The sequence below is a fragment of the Ovis canadensis genome, chromosome 15 (genome assembly GCF_042477335.2).
Source record: "Ovis canadensis isolate MfBH-ARS-UI-01 breed Bighorn chromosome 15, ARS-UI_OviCan_v2, whole genome shotgun sequence".
Taxonomy (NCBI): Eukaryota; Metazoa; Chordata; class Mammalia; order Artiodactyla; family Bovidae; genus Ovis; species Ovis canadensis.
Genome location: NC_091259.1, coordinates 31702448 through 31723858, shown reverse-complemented (window position 1 = coordinate 31723858; position 21411 = coordinate 31702448). Strand labels below are relative to the sequence as shown.

At 44.1% G+C, this 21411-nt stretch overlaps 1 protein-coding gene across 5 annotated transcripts in view; it reads right to left on the bottom strand.

Moving 5' to 3' along the window:
* Positions 1-21411, bottom strand: part of TTC12 (tetratricopeptide repeat domain 12) — a 50922-nt gene that overhangs the window by 16925 nt on the left and 12586 nt on the right. For 3 of the 5 annotated variants that reach the window (XR_011249150.1, XM_069552962.1, XM_069552961.1), the window contains exons 5-12: positions 21210-21287; positions 20056-20177; positions 15461-15520; positions 10480-10551; positions 4031-4091; positions 3426-3614; positions 1833-1902; positions 980-1068 (exon numbers count right to left, since the gene is read on the bottom strand). Coding sequence is in view for 4 of the 5 variants with exons in the window: in XM_069552962.1 (XP_069409063.1) it covers positions 980-1068; positions 1833-1902; positions 3426-3614; positions 4031-4091; positions 10480-10551; positions 15461-15520; positions 20056-20177; positions 21210-21287 (741 nt within the window). In the remaining variant the exon portion in view is untranslated. The remainder of the gene's footprint in view (positions 1-979; positions 1069-1832; positions 1903-3425; positions 3615-4030; positions 4092-10479; positions 10552-15460; positions 15521-20055; positions 20178-21209; positions 21288-21411) is intronic. The other 2 variants (XM_069552963.1, XM_069552964.1) reach the window with 1 other exon arrangement.

Below are 21411 nucleotides of genomic sequence, written 5' to 3'. Positions count from 1 at the left end.
AGAGACAGGTCCCATTCAGACTGAGGAAACATCTTGTCGTCAAGTCCATCTTCTCAACCTCAGGCACGGGGGTCTACGCAAACCCCCCCACCCCAGAGCCCATGCAGTGTCCTGCAAGTAGCGAGGCACCTTGATAAGGATGTTAGTCTGAGCATAATTCCCGTCATAGAAGAGGCCCCCTGATTCTCTAGAACCTAAGATTTCTAGAATTTAAGGTGATACCTCCAGTACACTAAATGAATAAAAAAATTATATTCCCTCATATTCAGCATTTAACCATTTACAGGCTGCATTCGTAAGCTCCCTCGCTGACTTCCCACGAGAACCCACGAATGGGAGACACAGCTATCACTATTCCCATTTTCACTGTTTTGTGTTCAAAGCCAAACATTTTCCCTCATTTGAAAAAACACTTTTTAAAAAAAATGAGAGAAGCACCTAAAATATTTATTTACATTGAGGTCACTGGAGCGGCGACTGTATAAAAATTTAGCAAACCCCGGAAGATGCTAATATGTAAAAAGGGAAGAGTTAGGGTAAATAAAATCCCCGAAGCATGTCACTGTCTCAGCATTAAGCACTCAGTATTAATCAGTGTCACAAGAGGCCATCAGGGATGGCCATAAATCTCATGATGCTGAAATGGGTACTACGGTCAGCAAAAAGCAGCGCTATTTTTCAGCACAGAAAAGGAAAAACTTTACCTGCCCCACTGCCAATGCATGAAGTGAAGCTACCTGTCTGCAAAGAGCAGGGCAAGTGCCCAGGTGATGAGACGTGATGCCGACCGTGACCCTGCCCGCTATGGAGGCAGCTATGAGAGCGCAGCGCAAGTCTGTACGCTTTTTCCAGGGGACGGTCTAGACCTCCACGCTCCAGGGCTTGTCCCAGGAGAACAATCATGCCTGCCCCCGCCCCTGCTCTGGAGCTCTCCCATTACTATGCATTGATGATGACTGATGGTGGTTCCCTGGCTTACCATTCTCGCTGCACACTGCCTGCCAGAGTCTGAGAACAGATAAGCACACCGTCTCTTCCACGGCATCTTTTCCTGCTGTAGAAAAACACCTACAGTGGGCAAGGGAGAGACATATTAAAACTGCAGTCTTGATCTTCCTTTCAGTTGGTTTCATTTCATCTCCAGACTCCTCAAATGTGGGTTTAAACAGGTCACCAGAACTGAGGGACTAATAAGCCCTGAAGTGAGGGTCAGGACAAGGATGGAGCTGAGGAAGCTGGGGCTGCCTGGAGAAAGGACAGTGAGCCAGGGGCCAGGGCGATGGCCGCTCCAGACCAGCGAACTGTTTACAGGCCTCCTCACGCCTGCAAATGTGTGCCGGTGACTCCAACCCATGTCTTGTCCTAATCCCCAGGAACTGCATCAGAACAACTGAAGAACACAATAAAATTAAAGTACATTTAGCCAGCTACCTCCTGCCATATGAGTCTTTCTTCAGATGAAATTATAAATGGGATCAGCCAGGACCCAGCAGATCTCATTTCCTGAAATGATCAGCAAATTCCAAAAGAGGAAAAGAACAAAGAGCCATCTTGCAAAAACTGGTGGGAAAACCAGCAAAAATGGTCATTTCTCTGACTTTGAAGGGCTTGGAGGAACCCTGGCAAGTTTTGCTAACTTTTCTCTCTCTGCAGTTGTTAACTGTGGTTTAACTCAAACTGCTCACAGCTCAAGGGTGTTCACATGGCACCCAGTATCGACTGAGAGTAGTACCATCTACCATTACGCTGCCTGTGTACCGAATGTCTGATTGCATAAGAAATGGTTGTCTTTCCGTGCTTTGAGGCCAGGCTGTCTTTACAAGCATCCCTACCTTCTTATGACCTCATTCTCACTGATGATACTGAATCCATTATTTGTTCTGAATAAAGTTCGTTCTGTGCCTGAAACAAATTCGGAGAAAACCACATCGTCAGAATCCTGAACTGTCTTCCTGAACCGTCCAGCTGTCACAGAGCCTGATGGTAACAGAAACCCAACATGGAATGCCTAGGTCACCAAATTCACAGTTTGGGCAGAAACTAATGCCTCCCATTCTGAAACCTACACCTGTCATCAGCCACTTGGTACCATGGTAAGAGGGACATCCTGTTCACGGGAGAGCTGTGGTCTGGGCGGCCCCATGGGTGATCTGACAACTCCTCATTTTGTAAGCTTTAGAGAGTCTCCAGGAGCTGCTTAACCTCCTGGAAGAACTAGCATATCCATCTGTTCTTAAATGTTTATTTCAAAGCTATTTCCAGGCTCTAGAGAGGAACTGATAATCATCAAGAAACCACTGCAGGGGCGTTTGAGCACCCTCCACTATACACTACAGAGGAGTTAGACTCTATCCATTTGTACAGACAAACAACATTCTGGCACTGAGAAGCAAGGAAGGTTTCAGTCCTGGGATCAGTGATTCCAGGAACTGGTAGGAGAGAGCAGCATGGGTCTCATTAGCAGGAGAGCTGATGTTTGCTCTGAAACTCTCTTCACATCCTGAGAAACTATTAAGTGTGACTGGGATGAACTTCATGGTTTATCTTACAAAATTCTATCTTCCATTCCTCTACAGTTGGGGGGAGACATGTGGGGATAACACAAGGTGTTTGGGGGTATATATGCGGTATGTGGGGCTTCCCTGGTAGGCTCATCTGGTAAAGAATCTGCCTGCAATGCAGGAGATCCCGATTTGATTCCTGGATTGGGAAGATACCCTGGAGAAGGGATGGGCTACCCACTCCAGTATTTTGGGGCTTCCCTGGTGGTTCAGACGGTAAAGAATCCCCCTGTAATGCAGGAGATCTGGGTTTGATCCCTGAGTTAGGAAGATACCCTGGAGAAAGGAATGGCTATCCACTCCAGCATTCTAGCCTGGAGAATTCCATGGACAGAGGAGCCTGGCTGGCTACAGTCCATGGGGTCACAAAGAGTCAGACATGACTGAGCGACTTTCACATGGGGTATGTGTGGGGTATGCAAATGGTGTGTGGGTATGTGCAGCCCATGGGCAACAGATGAGAGAGGTGCATGTGTGTGGCGTATGGATATGTGATGTAAGCATATATAGTGTCTGTATCCCGTGTGCATGGTGTGTGTGTGATGTATGTGATACAAGCACATGCTGTGATGTGAGCCTGCTAAGTACACATGCAGGGGGTGTATGCTGTCTCTGTTTTTTGTCGCATTGCGTGTCTGCTGTTTATTGCAGGTGTGTGCAGTGTCAGCAGAGGAGAGGATGGAGCTGGCTGGGGTGGGGGATATTTCTTAAGCACCCGCTTCAGCACCTGCATTATACTAATCTTCAATCAATATTTGCGGCAGGAAGGGAGGAAGGGACTCTTTGCCCCCTGTGGTCAGACCTCGAAGCTCTGTCCCTTCAGACTAGACAACATTCATGAGATCACACACACTGCCGGCTTACAGTCCTTCATCATCTCAGTCAGGATCTCAATCCCCCCTGCGTAGAACAAAGGGATCTGATCAGGCTTGGAAAGAGTCTCCAGGAGATTCTTGGTTGTCATGGCCGAGTTCTTTCCTGAGTCCAGGGACTCCTGGGCTTCCTTCTCTTGGAGGTCTGCCTTCTCTCGAAGATCCACCTGATTCAGGTACTCTAGCAAAGCAAGGAGGAAAAGCACAGCAACATCCTAACAAGCAACTCGTGCACCAACCTTTTTCTGAAGATGGAAAGTGGAGAGGCAGAAAGCATAACTCAAACTTGTTTTCAGCGTGGAAAATTGTTAGGAAGAGTGTATCTTTTCTACCCAGAATCTTAAAACGTCGTGGAATCATTCAAGGACAACATCGTTTGCTGTCTAAAAGGCTTGAAGGGAGGATGGTAGAGAAAAGGAGGAAGGCCAAGAACAGAGAAAAAGGAGGCAGGCAGGGTGGTTAATGAGAGGACTGGACTGTGCAGGGCCAGGCAAGGCTGTGCCCGTGGCCAAGTGCAGAGAAGGCACGGAGGGCCCCCCAGAGCCAGAGCACAGAGGGAGGTGCAGTTCAAACAAGGACGTCAGCAGGAAGTCTCACCTTTCACCTGTGTCTGCAGCTGGGGGTTTATTTCTAAGATCTTCTGATAACACTCTCTAGACTGGAAGAAAGAAACAAGGCCATGAAGAGCGGCTAGGGGGGAGTGGTGATTACAAGAAAGGCACTGGGTACCACAGGGCTTGGCTTCTTCAGTATCTCCTCCCCGCCTCCCTTGCTCCCCTCGTTGGAGGCAGGCATGGGGAACGCAGCGTGCATTTGACATTTTGTTTAGGCTTCTCTGGTTCTGTGGGGCAATGGGCATTATTTCAAAATTCATTTTTAAAAATAGTGTTGTCAGATACAGTCTGTGATGGAAAATAACTACTCCTAAATTCTCACGGTTCATGACTGGCTGGGAGAGGAATAATCATAAAGTAAATGCAAACTTCAGATATGATATTTGCACTGAGAGAGAATGGGAGGCTACCTGTCAGATATGCCCATGTGGAATAAGGGAATAAATGAAGCTACAAACATTGTTGACGGAGACTTCGGAACAGGAGGAGACAGTTGCCTATTTAAACGTGTAGACTGCAAAGGGCTAGTGAGGGGGCTGTTCACTGGCCATGGAATAGTCAACTAGAACACCTGACAGTGAGGGGCTCTCACTGAGGACACTGTTAGAAACTTTCTGCAGAAGAAAGATTCTTGCTAATGGGTTTAGGATGACAGGTTTAGGACAGAGAAGAAAAGCTCAGCGGGGAGGGGGGAATGGTTCTCAGATATCTTAAAGGCTCAACACTCATCTAGAAGATCAGGATTAAGAAATAAACTGAAGGAAAAAAATCACATTAAAACAGGGAAGACTGCTGCAGGATATCGAACATGGTAACTGTAATAGACTGAATGTTTGGATCTTCCCAAAATTCATGTTGAAACCTAATCCCCAATGTGATGGATTTGGACATGTGGGCTCTGGGAGGCGACTGGGTCATGAGGTGGAGCCGTCCCCAGAGAGCTTCCTTGCTTTTGCTGGCTGCTTATGAACTAGGACACAGGCCCTCATCAGACACTGAATTTGCCAGCATCTTGATCTTGGACTTCCCAGAACTGGGAGAGATAAACCTTTGTTGTATAAGCCACCTGGGCTATGGAACCCCAAAGGACTAAGACAATGTCCCTGTTCCCAACTTCTTTTTAACCCTAGCTCTAATCTATCAGTAATTCTTGTTGACTTCACTGTCAGCATATAAGCAGAACCCCTCACTTCTCACCACCTTCACTGTCAGCAACCTGGTCCAAGCCATCACCACCTCTCACTTGGATAATCTGTTGCAACAGCCTTCTGACTGGTTTTCTGTCCTTTTCTTACCATGTCAAGATATATTCTCAATACAGCTGCTGCTGCTGCTGCTGCTAAGTTGCTTCAGTCGCGTCCGACTCTGTGTGACCCCATAGATGGCAGCCCACCAGGCTCCCCGGTCCCTGGGATTCTCCAGGCAAGAACACTGGAGTGGGTTGCCATTTCCTTCTCCAATGCATGAAAGTTAAAAGCGAAAGTGAAGTCGCTCAGTTGTGTCCGACCCTCAGCGACCCCATGGACTGCAGCCCACCACAGCAGAGTGATCCTTTAAAATACAACTCAAATCATTTCGCTTCTTTACTCAAAACCTTCTGATGGTTCCCAGGGCATTCAAAATAAAAGTCCAGGTCCTTCAAAAACCCTGTAGGGCCCTAGGGCAGCAGTCCCTCACATACTCCCACAGGCTCACCGTATCTTCTCTCACCCTCCTTGCTCACTCCATTCTGACCATCTGTCTATGTGGACCATTCCTCCCCTGTCTATCCACAGGGCTTCCTCACTCCATGCCCTCGTTTCCTTCTGAGAGTCTTTCCCTGGCCACTCTCTATAAAACCCGTCTCACCTTCACCACTTCCCAATTTAGTTTTCTCAGGGACACTTATCACTGTCTAATGTACCATACTTCTACTTATTTGGTTTCTATCTTGTGACAGGTCACCCTCACTGCAAGAAAGGGAGTCAAGGATTTTGTCTTGCTTGCTACTGCATTCCTGCTGCCTAGAACAGTGCCTGGGACACAGAGTATGCATTAAATATTTGCTAAGTGAATTAATTAACTGAATAAATGAGTGAATAAATGGAATTTGGTGGACAGGGGATTAACATTTTCCTTTTTGCCTCTCTATTATTTGACTTTATTATGATAAGTTTGTATTATTTTTGAATTAAAATTCAACAGAATAATTTTTTTAATGTACAATAGAAGGCAATTTCTTATTAAACATATAATACCTTGTAAATAGAAAGATATCTCATGTTCACGGATTGGAAGCCTTAATATTGTTAACGATATTCAATGCAATTAAATGCAATCTCCATTAAAATTCCATCTGTCTGAATAACACTCCATTGTATAAATATACCACATTTTCTTCATTCATTCATCTGTCGATGGGCATTTAGGCTGGTTACATATCTTGGCTATTGTAAACAGTGCTACAATGAACACTAGGGTGCATGCATCTTTTCGAATTATGACTTTCCCTGGATATATGCTCAGGAGTGGGATTATGGGATCCTAAGGTAGCTCTGTTTTTAGTGTTTCTATGGAACCTCCACACTGTTGCCCAATTTACATTCCCACCAACAATGCAGGAGGGTTACTTTCTCTCCACACCCTCTCCAGCATTTATTATTTATATTACTCAGCCATAAAAAAGAATAAAATAATTCCCTTCGCATCAACATGGACAGACCTAGAAATTATCATACCAAGTGAAGTAAGCCAGGAAAAGACAAATATCATGATATTCCTTATATGTGAAATCTAAAAAAAATGACACAATGAACTTATATAGAAATAGACCTACAGACATAGGACAAAAACGTATAGTTACCAAAGGGGAAAGGGGGAAGAGAGACAAATAAGGAATTTCAGTTCAGTTCAGTCGCTCAGTTGTGTCTGACTCTTTGCGACCCCATGGACTGCAGCATGCCAGGCCTCCTTGTCCATCACCAACTCCCAGAGTTTACTCAAACTCATGTCCATTGAGTCGGGGATGCCGTCCAGCCATCTCATCCTCTGTCATCCCCTTTGCCTCCTGCCTTCAATCTTTCCCAGCATCAGGGTCTTTTCTAAGGAGTCAGTTCTTTGCAACAGGTGGCCAAAGTATTAGAGTTTCAGCTTCAGCATCAGTCCTTCCAATATATATTCAGGATGGATTTCCTTTAGGATTGACTGGTTTGATCTTCTTGCAGTCCAAGAGACTCTCAAGAGTCTTCTCTAGCACCACAGTTGCATCAATTCTTTGGCACTCAGCTTTCTTTACAGTCCAACTTTCACGTCCATGCATGACTACAGGAAAAATCATAGTTTGGACTAGATGGACCTTTGTTGGCAAAGTAATGTCTCTGCTTTTTAATACGCTATCTAGGTTGCTCATAGCTTTTCTTCCAAGGAGCAAGCATCTTTTAATTTCATGGCTGCAGTCACCATCTGCAGATTTTAGAGCCCAAGAAAATAAAGCCTGTCACTGTTTTCATTGTTTCCCCATCTATTTGCCATGAACTGATGGGACTGGATGCCATGATCTTAGTTTTTTGAATGTTGAGTTTTAAGCCAGCTTTTTTACTCTCCTCTTTCATCAAGAGGTTCTTTAGTTCCTCTTCACTTACTGTCATAAGGGTCATGTCATCTGTGTATCTGAGGTTATTGATATTTCTCCTGGCAATCTTGATTCTAGCTTGTGCTTCATCCAGCCCAGCATTTCGCATGATGTACTTTGCATATAAGTTACATAAGCAGGGTGACAATATATAGCCTTGAAGTACTCCTTTCCCAATTTGGAACCAGTCTGTTGTCCCATGTCCAGTTCTAACTGTTGCTTATTGACCTACATACAGATTTCTCAGGAGGCTGGATAGTCACATGTAAAAGAATGAAATTGGATCACTTCCTCACACTATATACAAAAATTAACTTGAAGTGGATCAGAGATCTAAATACAAGTGTTAAAGCCATAAAATTCTTAGATCTTGGATTAAGCAATGGTTTCTTAGATTTGATATCAAAATCATAAGCGATCAAAGGAAAAAATTAGGTAATGTAGATGCATCAAAATTAAAACACTTTTGTGCTATGAAGTGAAAAGATACCACAGAGAATGGAAGAAAATATTTTTAAATCATTTATCTGATAACTGACTTGTATCCAGAATTTATATGGAATATTATATTATGATAATATTTATATCACTTTATATTGAAAAGTTATATAAATATAAATTTATACCAGATTGATTACATTTATATTTAATATGAAAAGACAACCTATTCATAAAATAGACAAAGGATCTGAAGAGACATTTCTCCAAAGATATATAAATGGCCAATAAGCACATGAAAAGATGTTCAACATTATTAGCCAACAGAGAAATGCAAATCAAAATTGTGAAATACCACTATAAGGTGGTATACTCATCAGGATGGGTATAATAAAAAAGACAAATAAATAGCAAGTATTGTCTGAGACGTGGCGAAATCAGAAACATATACTGCTGGCAAGAATGCCAAATGATGCAGCCACTCCGTAAATCACATGGGCAGTTCTTCCAAAGGTTAAACACAGAGTTATCATGTGACTCATCAGTTTTACTTCTGGGTGTATAGCCAAATAGACTGTAAACATGTGTCTATACAAAAACTAGCACCTGGATGTTCATAATAGCCAAAAGTGGCAATAAGTCACACGTTCAACTGATGAATGGATAAATAAAATACGGTATATCCATACAATGGAATATTGTTCGGCAATAAAAGAAATGAAGTCTATATATATTAATATATTACAGCATGGATGAAACTTGCAAACATTATGCTAAGTGAAAGAAGCCAGTCATGAAAGACCACAAATTGTACAGTTCTATTTATATGAATAGTGTAGAACAGGCAAATGGATAAAGACAGCAGTAGATTATTAGTGGCCTAGGGGTGAACTGGGGGTGGGGGTGGAGGGAAGGGAAGTGACTTCTAGTGGGTGACAAAAATGTTCTAAAGTTGATTGCGCAATTCTGACAAAACGCTAAAAACCACTGAGTTGTATATCTTCCATAGAAGAATCGTTTGACACCTGAATTATATCTCAATAAAGCTGCTATCTTGAGAAGCCTATATGCAGGTCAGGAAGCAACAGTTAGAACTGGACATGGAACAACAGACTGGTTCCAAACAGGAAAAGGAGTACATCAAGGCTGTATATTGTCACCCTGCTTATTTAACTTATACATCATGAGAAACGCTGGGCTGGAAGAAGCACAAGCTGGAATCAAGAGTGCTGGAAGAAATATCAATAACCTCAGATATGCAGATGACACCACCCTTATGGCAAAAAGTGAAGAGGAACTAAAAAGCCTCTTGATGAAAGTGAAAGAAGAGAGTGAAAAGCTTGGCTTAAAGCTCAACATTCAGAAAACGAAGATCATGGCATCTGGTCCCATCACTTCATGGCAAATAGATGGAGAAACAGTAGAAACAGTATCAGACTGTTTTTTGGGGCTCCAAAATCACTGCAGATGGTGACTGCAGGCATGAAATTAAAAGACGCTTACTCCTTGGAAGAAAAAGTTATGACCAACCTAGATAGCATATTCAAAAGCAGAGACATTACTTTCCCAACAAAGGTCCATCTAGTCAAGGCTATGGTTTTTCCAGTGGTCATGCATGGATGTGAGAGTTGGACTGTGAAGATAGCTGAGTGCTGAAGAATTGATCCTTTCGAACTGTGGTGTTGCAGAAGACTCCTGAGAGCCCTTTGGACTGCAAGGAGATCCAACCAGTCCATTCTGAAGGAGATCAGCCCTGGGTGTTCTTTGGAAGGAATGATGCTAAAGCTGAAACTCCAGTACTTGGGCCACCTCATGCGAAGAGTTGACTCATTGGAAAAGACTCTGATGCTGGGAGGGATTGGGGGCAGGAAGAGAAGGGGACGACAGAGGATGAGATGGCTGGATGGCATCACCAACTCAATGCACATGAGTTTGAGTGAACTCCGGGAGATGGTGATGGACAGGGAGGCCTGGCGTGCTGCGATTCATGGGGTCGTAAAGAGTCAGACACAACTGAGTGACTGAACTGAATTGAAAGCTGCTATTATAAAATATATCTCAGTGTGTACATATATCTGCATGGCTGCTTTCTGGTGATGAGTTCACAAGTGAATTTTGGTTTTTCATCTTTTTGCTTATGTCTTTTCTCTCCAGAGATGCTCCTCCCGGGGCTGGGAGAAGACACTGCAGAAGAGGTTTCCTATGGCAGGCGGGGCTGTACCAGATGACACTCAATATCCTTCCCAACTCTAAGATCTACTGTGGAAAATACTAAAACATGGATTAACATCTCATCAACTTGGAGGAATGTGGCTCTGCTCTGAGACACTCTGAAGCACTGCTCCGAGATGAAGCATACCACTTAAGCTTCCTCTTGCACTTACCACACTGTAGTTCTTCAGGGCTAGGTGGGCTTTTCCCATGTGGAAATATGCTTTTGTGCATTTTTCATCACACTGCATAAAAGAGAATCACTGATCAGATGTTTTGGAAGATTTTAAATTATTAGCACCAACTGCCCAGCTAATAGGGTTAGGGCAGCACTTTGATTCTCAGGACAGTCACCAGAGTTGACAATTAAGACTTTTTCTGTGCATCTGTGACCAAAATAATTGATGCTTGCAAGGAGCCTGGATGCACAAGTAAGCCCTCTATCAAATTAATTCATGATACTTGCCAGTTTTCATTTCTGTTTAATGAAACTCAACCAGGAAACAAACCAGAAACCCTTCGTTTAGAAGAGCTTTTGACCCTGGTTTAACATTAGAATCACCTGGGGGTGCTTGTGAAGAAATCCTGACAGCCCAGCTGAAACCCACAGCAATTAAATTATACTCATGGGTAGGACCTGAGGCATCGATAATTTTTTAAACTCTCCAGGTGATATAAATGTGCAACCAAGTTTGAGAATCACTGGTTTATTAGAAGGTAGGAAAATTTACTCTGGGTAAAGAGCTGAGGTTACTATTACATCTTAGGAAGCCTGGCGAGTTCCTCCCTTGAAGTAAACCACAACATATACACCGGGAACTTGCGTTTGTAACACTTATGACCAGCAAGCGAGCCCCCTTCAAAACGTATGAACCTTATGGCTGAAACAATGCTGCTTGCGCGAGGGGCCCTGCACTGGTCTGCTCTGAATTACTATAACTACAGAGGGAATGATACAGGGCAAAGACATAAACTTAGAGCATCCAGTTAATTCACTGAGCCCCTTTTAAGTGCCAGGCCTTGTGCTGGGTCAGATGATGTCAGGCATGTATAGGTACAGAGTGAGTCCAAGCTCAGGAGTCTAGAAAGTCCTGGGTGAAGCCCTGTCTGCCCCTCACAAGAAGCAGCACACTGGCCGGGCCCCCCAGTTTTTCTGAGGTTCATTGTCCTCATCTGCAGAGTGGAGATCATAATAGTGTTTCTTCTGGGCTGCTGTCAGGAGAGAACGTGTGTAAAACAATGCAATACCAGGTAACAGAGTGTTAGCTGCTGTTGCTGCATTTATAAGAAAAGCAATCCATTTCAGGGCAAAAAGGAAAATTTAAGAAAAGCTAAAGAATAATAGAAGGGGTAACAATAATCATTACATTTGAAGAGCCCTTTATAGATGCATTTTCATGAATATAATTTCCTGATTCCTTGCTAAGTGAATGACGGTAATAATATTAATCATTATTCTCAGTCCTGACCATATGGTTCATAAGAATGATCTTATGTAAACCTTATAGCAACTCTATGAAGTAGATACAGTTATTACTCCCATTTCACAGATGAGGAAACCAGGGGTCAGAGAGGTTTAAGGTCACACAGACCCTAAGCGGAAGAACTGGGATTAAGATCTAGCCATTGGACTCCAGGACCCAAAGGCTTAGGAATCACACCGATCTCCTCCAGAGAAGTGCTAGCACAATTCAGGAGGAGATCCACTCTGAGGAGATATACAGTAAGTCCCCTACATACGAACCTTCAAGTTGCAAACTTTCAAAGGTGCAAATGTGCATCTGGTTCCAGCAGGGAACCGGACCCCGTGCCACCCACGTCAGGCGTGAGTGAAACTGCAGCTCGCCCTCCGCCTCCTGTTTCTGATGATCCTTCATCGCTACCATCTCCCACCTCTCCCTCCTCCAGTCAGGAACGCTTGCCTGTTCACTCCTTGCCAGCCCCGTATGCCAGCTGTTGTACCGTACTACTGTACTTTTCAAGGTACTGTACTCTAAGATCAAAAATGTTTTATTTTCTGTTTGTTTGCTTTTTACGCATTATTTGTGTGAAACTTATTAGCACAGTACTATATAGCCAACTGTGTTACTTGGGTACCATGGCTAACATTATTGGACTTATGAACATATTGGATTTATGAACGCACTCCTGGAACGGAACTTGTTCCTATGTAGGGGACTTACTGTAGTCTAACAAAGACATACTGCATTTCAGAGGATGCCAAGACAATCACATGGAAAACTTTGGGGGTGGGGGCAGCCAAAATGCGGGGATGGGGGCAGCTGAAATGCAGGCGTGACAGCCACTGGCAGGGATGAGCCTTGAACCCACGAGAGGAGACAAGAGCTTTGAAGGAGAAACTTCAGGAAGAGGAAACGCAGGGAGCTGAGGAGTGAACCCTTGCGGAACTCACACAGGGTGGAACTAAGGAAGCAGGAAGAGGACTGTCTAAAGGGAGAGGAAGCTCACAGAAGCCATCCGCTCACGGCGGCGCCTTCACTGGCAGGCATAAGGGTTCCAACAGGGGAAAGGGAGCCCCACTGTGCCCTCCTGACCCGGTGTATAGTGGCCACGCCCCCGCAGACACTACCACCAGGGGCCCCTCAGGCGCTTTCTCACTAATAGGCCTTTCCTCCTTTGATGAGGTATCAACTCTCACCAGCACTCTCTCAGGCAAACCCCAGATCCCCTTAAAAGGACTTCAGAGGAAGATGTCTTTTATTGTGAAGGAAGAGTTCTGCCAAGAAAGAAATGGTTCTGATCCTAATTGAAACCCGCTTCACTGCCTTATCTTCCCTGACAAGGAACATGGGCCTTCAAATATCATCACATGTGCTTGTCGCTGCCAATTCACAGGTGTCAAAAATACTAAATTGGCATGAAAGTACTAATACTATTAATAATGGAGTGCCACTGACATTCACTACTGATATTTTAAAATGTGAAACTTTTTCTTTTGATTCACAGCTTCCATGTGGAGCCAACCATTGTTAGGTTTTAGATCTCCTCATCCATTTCTTCCCCCAGCCCTCCAAGCGTTCACCCAGTCCTGGGCAACAGGGAGCCTCGCTGGGCTCTTATCAAGGTTGGCTGCTGGGCATCAGCTGTGCTGGGCCAGCTCTGCTTCGGTCTCACCGTTCATCACACGATGCTTCAATTAACATTTGGGAACAGGCCAGCATGTCGTGCTGAATCACCGTGAGGCTGTGATTAACTCTTTGGGCTTTTTCAGATCAGAAAAGATACTCATGAGAAGCCCCACGAGATCGTGTTTCTGCCACGTGAGAGCCACGCCCAGGGATAACGGGGTTTCCAGTTTCCATGGAAAGGTGTTTACAGTCAACGGCTCAGGGCATCAGCCTACAGCGAGGCCAACGTGGGCTATGTGATCCCGTGCAGTTTACTTAATTAATCTCTGAGGTTCAACTTCCTTCTTAGGAAGATAAGGATAACTGTAGTGTTGACCAGAACAGAGAAGGCTATGAGGCTCCAATGAGATAGTTCACAGCCAGCGAGCAGAAACACAGCTTTTGCTCTTATTGCTAAAACACCAGAGGAAAATGCCCTTGCCTTTCTCTTCTCTTACAGATGATAGCAGGAAAAAAAAAATCATGATCACATAAAGCGACATAACAGGCTAGCAGATCTCCGCCAGAGCCATGAAGAACCTCAAGGCGCCAGCTTTGGGCAGTTCTCATCAATTAGACTGTCACGATGCCGTGGGACAAGGTGTTTCCTGCACCATATCTTCTAGGGGGTAAAGAAACCAAGCACTCCAGATGTCTGTTTTGGAGAGACCGTCGTGTTTTAGAAACCGTTATTAGTAAAGTTGAGTTTCAAATTCCTTGCTTACCTTCTTAATAGAAAGTAAGGAAGTAGGCGGGGCCAACGTGCTGCTGTGGCAAGGAGCTCTTGGATGGGCCACGCCCACTCACTAGGCTGGGTTAGGCTGGACTGGGGAAACTAAGACCAGGATAAACCTGACATTTTCCTGGCACTTCAACTTTACTTGGTTATAAGTTATTCAAAATAATATGGTTACAGTAAAACAAATAGATACACTTAATGGTATGCAGTGCAAAATTTGAGAGGATTTCCAAGATATAGTGAAGTTGCTCAGTTTTGTCCAACTCTTTGTGACCCTATGGACTGTAGCCTGCTAGGCTCCTCAGTCCATGGGGGTCTTCAGGCAAGAATACCAGAGTGGGTTGCCATTTCCTTCTCCAGGGGATCTTCCCAACACAGGGATCGAACCCGGGTCTCCTGTACTGCAGACAGACTTTTTACCGTCTGAGCCACCAAGGGCTCCTAGAAATAATTTGCATCTGAGAAGAAACTTCATGCTCTCTGCTTTTAGACCCTCCAGGGGCTCATGTTCCTTCTGTTAGCACGTTGGCAAGGAAGGTGGAGAGGCACTGGTTTTGATTATTTAGTTAAAGCCCCCTGTGACAGAGTAACTTGGGGGAATGTGGATTAAGGGTTATTTAAATATTTAGTCACCTGAAATAATGTTCCAAAGAAGTGATCATGACATTTCTCTTTTAAAAACCCTTCTAAGATTTCCACCAACAGTCCTTCCTTCTCTCCACCTTTGATTATCTATTTTGGCAGAAATACCATGCACAGTATTACGCTATCTGCCTGAGGCCTGACTAGCATACAGGCGGAACAACAGAAAATCTTGCTTCGGATTATTTTTCTACAAAGAGGCGTGCTAATAGACATTTCTAAATGATCAGAGCTGGAGGGGAAAAGGATGAGCTGATGAGGAAGAATGACCACATGGCAGAAACAAGCCCCCCAGGTTGGCTCTAGAAAGTGCAAGACGCATCTCCACTATCACAAGGAGCAAAGCGTCTGCTAACACAACAGTAAAGGGTGACCCTTTGTGATAAAACCCTGGAAAGCCAATGTTAACAACAGTTTCTCTAGAGTACTTCCTCTGGGTGAGGTACCACAGGTGTTATCATAAACCTCACAACAATCTTATTCTCTCCCATTTTACAGATGAGGAAACAGAGGCTCTGACTGCAGCGTCTACATCACTTTCCACTATGATACAACCACCGCTCCCCTCTATTCACTTCAGGACTGAGACACTCGGCCTTGAGCAATCCCACCTCTATCATGTGGAAGAGGAAACAATCTTCTTACCTTCAGAGCCCAGTCACAATCCACCAGTGCCTTCCGGTAGTCCCCAAGTTTGATATAAGCCTGTAAAGACACAAATAGCTGCTGTTCACACACAGTTCTGCAGCCAGCAGTCTTCAGTCAATGCAAAAAGAGCAGTCGGGCAGGAGCGAGTGGTGAGAAGTGTTAATAACTGGTCCCTGCCTGCACCAATCAGGGCCCCAGCAGGAAACGGATGGCACTCATCCTAGGTAACCGGGGAGTTTAATAAAGGGACTATTTACAGGGTGAGTGCAGGGCAGACGGAGACTAGCAGTGGCCAGCCAGCACCACTGCCGGACCTGAAGGGGCAGAAGGAGGGGGAATGGACAAAACTGAAGAGGGCTGCTTTGTAAAGAAGGTTGCTTAAGAGGAGCTGAGGCCTTTAGTAGAGCGGAAGCTGGAGGAGAAAGCCCCAGTTCACTTTCCTCCTTCCTTCTGATCTCACTGGCCAAATGGAAGTTAGAAAGCTGGGGAGCCAAGAGGCCAGTCCACAGAGGTCAGTCCCCCAGGGCACAGAAGGATCCGGGGGGCAAACAGAAAAGCCCCAGCACACTAAACACCCATCCAAAGGAAAAGCCAGCTCCTGGAGCTTACCCTGCTGTGAATGTCCCAGAAGGAAACCACACGGGTAAGGGGATCAAAAAGACAGATAATGGCGAGTGTTGGTGAGGATGTAGGCAATCAGAGCACTCATTCACTGCTGGTGGAAACTGCAGTGATTCTGGGAGACAGTCTAACATTTCCTCAAAACGTAAAACACGGAGGTGCCATATGATACAGCAATTTCACTCCTGGGTATATAGCCAAGGGGACTATACGTATATGTTCATGCAAAACGTTGCATGCCAATGTTCAGAGCAGCATTATTTATAATAGCCAGAAAGCAGAAATAACTCAAATGTCCATCAACTTATGAATGGGTAAATAAAATGCAGTAGATTCACACAATAAAATATTATTTGGCAATAAACAGGAATGGAGTACTGATGCATACTCCAACATGGATGCCCCCTGAAAACACTGTGGAACAGAAGAAGCCAGACACATAAGGATAAATACTGTATGATGTCACTGACATGAAAAGCCCAGAGCAGTCAGGTGTGTAGAGGTGTATAGAGACGGAACGTAGATTAGTGGTGACCTAGGGCTGCTGTGGGGGAGGACAAAAGGATTGAGGAGCTTAAAGGGTATGGGGTTCTTTGGGGGATGATGAAAATGTTTTTTAAAATCAGTTGTGGTGAGGGTTGCACAACCCTGTGGATAGAAACCACTGAGTTGTACATTTTCAATAGGGGAATTATTGGTTATAGCAACTATACCTCAATAAAGCTGTAACCAAAATATGATCGAGATAAAGCTTTGCTTTCTTTCCTCCTGAGGGCAGCAAGAAGGAAGAGTTTATACAGGAAATGAGCTCATACAGGAAATGAGCTCATGTAGGAGCCCTTGGTTTCAAATGCCTTGCAGCTCTCTTCTGGGATCCCCTACAATTGGGGAAAATCTTGAAAATCAGGCATTAACGCAGAATTCTGTGATTCACTCAAACTGAACAAACTTAAGAATTTAGATCATTTACAGTTTCCAAGAACTGTGGCATATAAGCAAATGAAAGTCTGCACCAAGGCTATTAAACCCTCTGTATTAATTACTGGATATGAAAGATGCTTAATAAATTCTTGTCAAGATACACAAAGTAGACTTTAAGTGCTCTTCTTTCAGAAAGTTCCCTAAGAAGCAGCAGTGATCACCCTGTTGGAAGAAAGGAAAACCAGGCTCTAGGGTCCCATTAGTCACCAACAACAGATCCAATACTCCATGGAGGTTTGCCCATGACCAAAACTGTACCAGGGAACCATGACATTCTGAACAATACATCGGATGAGATGTCTACATGGACAAGCTAATTATGAGTTAGTGTTATAATTCACAAGAAATCTAAGCAGTCAACCAAAGTGAGGTGGGAGCAGGCAACAGCAGGTTAATGGAATTTCTGCTGGGCAGCTCTTTGTACCAATAGAAAGGAAGCTGCTAGGCAGTGCTTTCATTAACAGGGATTCGGTACTAATTGAAGATGATGACTCTTTGAGCTTTCTGTTCTATATAAAGCACCATCCTTTCCTCTGGCTTTGGGGTTTCATTTGGAAGTCAGAGGATGTGAGGAAGAAACTAGCATCCTTCTAGACAACTTTGGTCATGACTTCACGGCATTGTCATTCAGGATGCAGACTCTGTATGGGCTTCAGCAACTTCTCTACACAGCCTTTCACTTTCCCTTCTCTTTCTCTTTTAAAGCTTGGACTCAATACCCTCTAAATTTCCTGTTTGCTTTTGTTTTTCCACATTTTGAAAAGAATGACTTTTCCAAATGGCAATTAAACTCCTGATTTATCTAAATTACACCAGCAATCTATTGATCATAACATTAACTCCGGGAGAAAAACAAAGCGATGAAAGGGTAGGTTTTCTCCCTAGCAAGCAGCGACACTCAATTCACAGGGTCCTTATTAAGTGTTTTCTAACACCGCATGCATACAGGGAGGCATTTTAAAAATAGTCAGTGGTTCAAATGGTTGCTAACACCAGGCAGCACATTTTGCATTTATTTGTCTCTGAATAAGCTTTCTCTTTGGGGAAAGAGGAAGGACTTGCCTCCCTAAAGCTTTTCATTGCATTTACCTATTTTTGTCCACAGTCATTCTTAATGTGGTTCTCCAGAACTAATCAAAGTACTGCTTAAACTTGAGTACAGTAAAAATGTAACTAATTTAGATTAATCAGGGTATAGACCATCTGAATTACATGTAAGTCTGCATTATGTAACATTCTAAAGGCAATTCAGTTTTACAGCTTTCAAGTAACTTCAGAGTAACAAGACTGAATAAGCATCAGTAGGTAAATGGTTTGGAGACCAAATCTGCGATAAATAGAAAAGAACTATAATTATCATATTAATTGTTTGCATTTAGCTGTTTCTTTTGACGTGTCAACAGAAACCTCACTCCCTCAAATGGACTTACTGTGCCTCCACCAAGTGTTATATAACTTATTAAGGATTTGTTGAACATCGGTTATAAGCACAGCATTAGGGGGGAAAGTATATGGCCGTTTTTACCCTCAAAAAGTGTATACTCTTGTGAGGGTGATAAAATGGACCTGGCAAAAATCAACCTCTGGCCATTTTATTTACCGATTCTCTTCCTTATAATAATTTTTTTCTCCACAAATGGGGGTAGGTAAATGACACCTCAACTTGAGACTGATTTATCCAAACTGGTGAACTAATGAGTTTACGTTGTGCTTGGATTTTATTTATCATTAAATCATTGTCACTGTCCAGACTTTTTGGATGGCTGACGTCCTATTTCTTGCACTCTTCCTCAACATACCACAGCAGGATATTCTTAATCCTGAGTTACAAAATTGGAGCTGACGAGGATCCTCTCCTTGTCAATGACATGGCATCAAGTTCATCTCACCCAGGTCCTGCTGACATACTCTGATCATCAGATAATCATGTCCACGAATCTGCCAATTTTTCAGGCCTGGGCAGGAGACAGCTCTCCCATACACAAACTCAAGCGCTTTTCAAAGATAAGGTCACAGGTGACATTTCTGTTTCAACTGAAAACTATTCATCTCATCCCTTCATTAAGGAGATGATAAACATCAAGGTAATGATTTTTATCTGATGTTCCAGAAATTTGAGCTCATCTGTGATATTAAATGGAAGTATCGGAGAAGGTAATGGCACCCCACTCCTGTACTCTTGCCTGGAAAATCCCATGGACGGAGGAGCCTGGTAGGCTGCAGTCCATGGGGTCACTGAGAGTTGGACACGACTCAGTGACTTCACTTTCACTTTTCACTTTCATGCATTGGAGAAGGTAATGGCAACCCACTCCAGTGTTCTTGCCTGGAGAATCCCAGGGACGGTGGAGCCTGGTGGGCTGCTGTCTATGGGGTCGCACAGAGTCAGACACGACTGAAGTGACTTAGCAGCAGTAGCAGCAGCAGCATCAGGGGTTTTACAAACTCAAAATTTCTGAGAAATGGGCTCAGGAACATTAGCTCTAGTATACCCAATCACAGAATCTTAATCAAGGAGGGATTCATGCAATGAGTAAGAAATTAACAAGAGAGTAACCCTTAGGAGCCTTAAACTGGCATCAAAAAAGAGAATGAACTAAGTCAGTGGTGGCAGAATTCCAAGGTCTCACAGGCTATCTCATTCCACTGGCTTTCTCAGCTGTACATACATGGGGTAAAGTGCCTGGGGACCATCAGTGATGAGATGGGTGACTTTTACTATGGAGACAGCTGATTATGTGTAGCTATTCCCAAGTTCTCCTTTAATGAGTCCAAGTTGGTAGCTTGAAACTGGACCATAGTGAGGGTATTTACATCACGGAAATTGGCAAATGCTCCATGCAATCAGCCTCCACCCCCACCCAACCAGAGCCGGTGCCATTTACCACCACACCACTGGTACCACCTAGTCTCACCTTTCTCTGCTTCCACAAGGTTAATGACTACTGTTCCCTGGGGAAATCCCGTGGACACAACCTTGCCTCACTGACCTGAGCTCGGTTGGTGTACAGCACTTTCATGTCCTTCAGCTTCTCCAGACCCTCACTGTAGCACAGGATGGCCGTTTCATAATCACCTCTGACAAATGCTTCATTCCCCTTTTCCTTTAGGGCTGTGAGAATAGAAGTCATACAGGTGAGCTCTCCCCACACCCTGGAAAATTCTTTCAAGCTTCACTGCCCTGATTTTCCAACTCTACTTTGAAGGTTAGAATGTCCATCCATCCAAAGGGGGCCTGTCACTTCCTTCTCTCTGCAGATCATTCTGGGTCGATTTCTTTTATATAAATCCACCCCAAGTCTTCTACGCAGCTTCTCAGAAAAAGTAAATGTTTCTGCCTCAAGGCTCGGAATATCCCAAGCTTGCCACAAAGAGTGAAATCTACACATTCAGTGTCTAATAAAGAGATTCAAACGACTAATTTTCTAGCAAATATGGAATCATTCGGATCTGCAGCGCACATAGCACTGAGTGGTATAAATGCTAAAAGTATTCTTCTGTAATATGTATCCCCCCATCCCACGACCACACACACACAACCCCAGCTCTTTCTTTTCCTTTATTTCCTCTCTCCTTTCTCCCAGCATGGGGCTTCCCTCATAGCTCAGTTGGTAAAGAATCCACCTGCAATGCAGGAGACCTGGGTTTGATCTCTGGGTTGGGAAGATCCCCTGGAGAAGGGAAAGGCCACCCACTTCAGTATATCTGGCCTGGAGAATTCCATGGACGACATAGTCCATGGGGTCGCAGAGTCGGACACAACTGAGCGACTTTCACTTTCTCCCAGCTTGGTTTGCTTGTTTCATTTTTCTTTTTCACATCTGCATCTGTGCCTCAGGCTAGGGACTGGTACCTTACTCCCACCCCTCGCTACTTTCCAAGCATCCTTTAGTGCTGCTACATTTAGCGATATGCTTTAGAAACAGGTCTGACTGTGGAGGCTATCTCAGGGCTGTGTCTGCCTCTCCGCCTGTTGCGGTAGAAACAGGAAACAGCTTTCTGCCTGGCCAGGTCCCACTGCCTCAGGCGCATTCTGAACCCACTGACTGGGAATCTTGATGTCCCCAGACAGCAGCATAAACTCCCCTGCTTTTTCCAGCACAAATCATCCCTGCCATTAGAAAGTGAAAAGACTGACAATTACCATCTGCTAAGACTTTGTTTTCCCTTCTTCTTTTGGCACGTTCTTTAGCATCCTTCTCCAGAGATGCCAAGAAGGCTGCTGACAACAGAGTGATTTCAAATATTAAAAAAGAAAAATCCAAATACTATAATAAGTTCTTTAGCTCAAATTCAGAAAAAAGCCACTTTAGAGTTTTAGAGCCACACGTTTCATGCATACACAT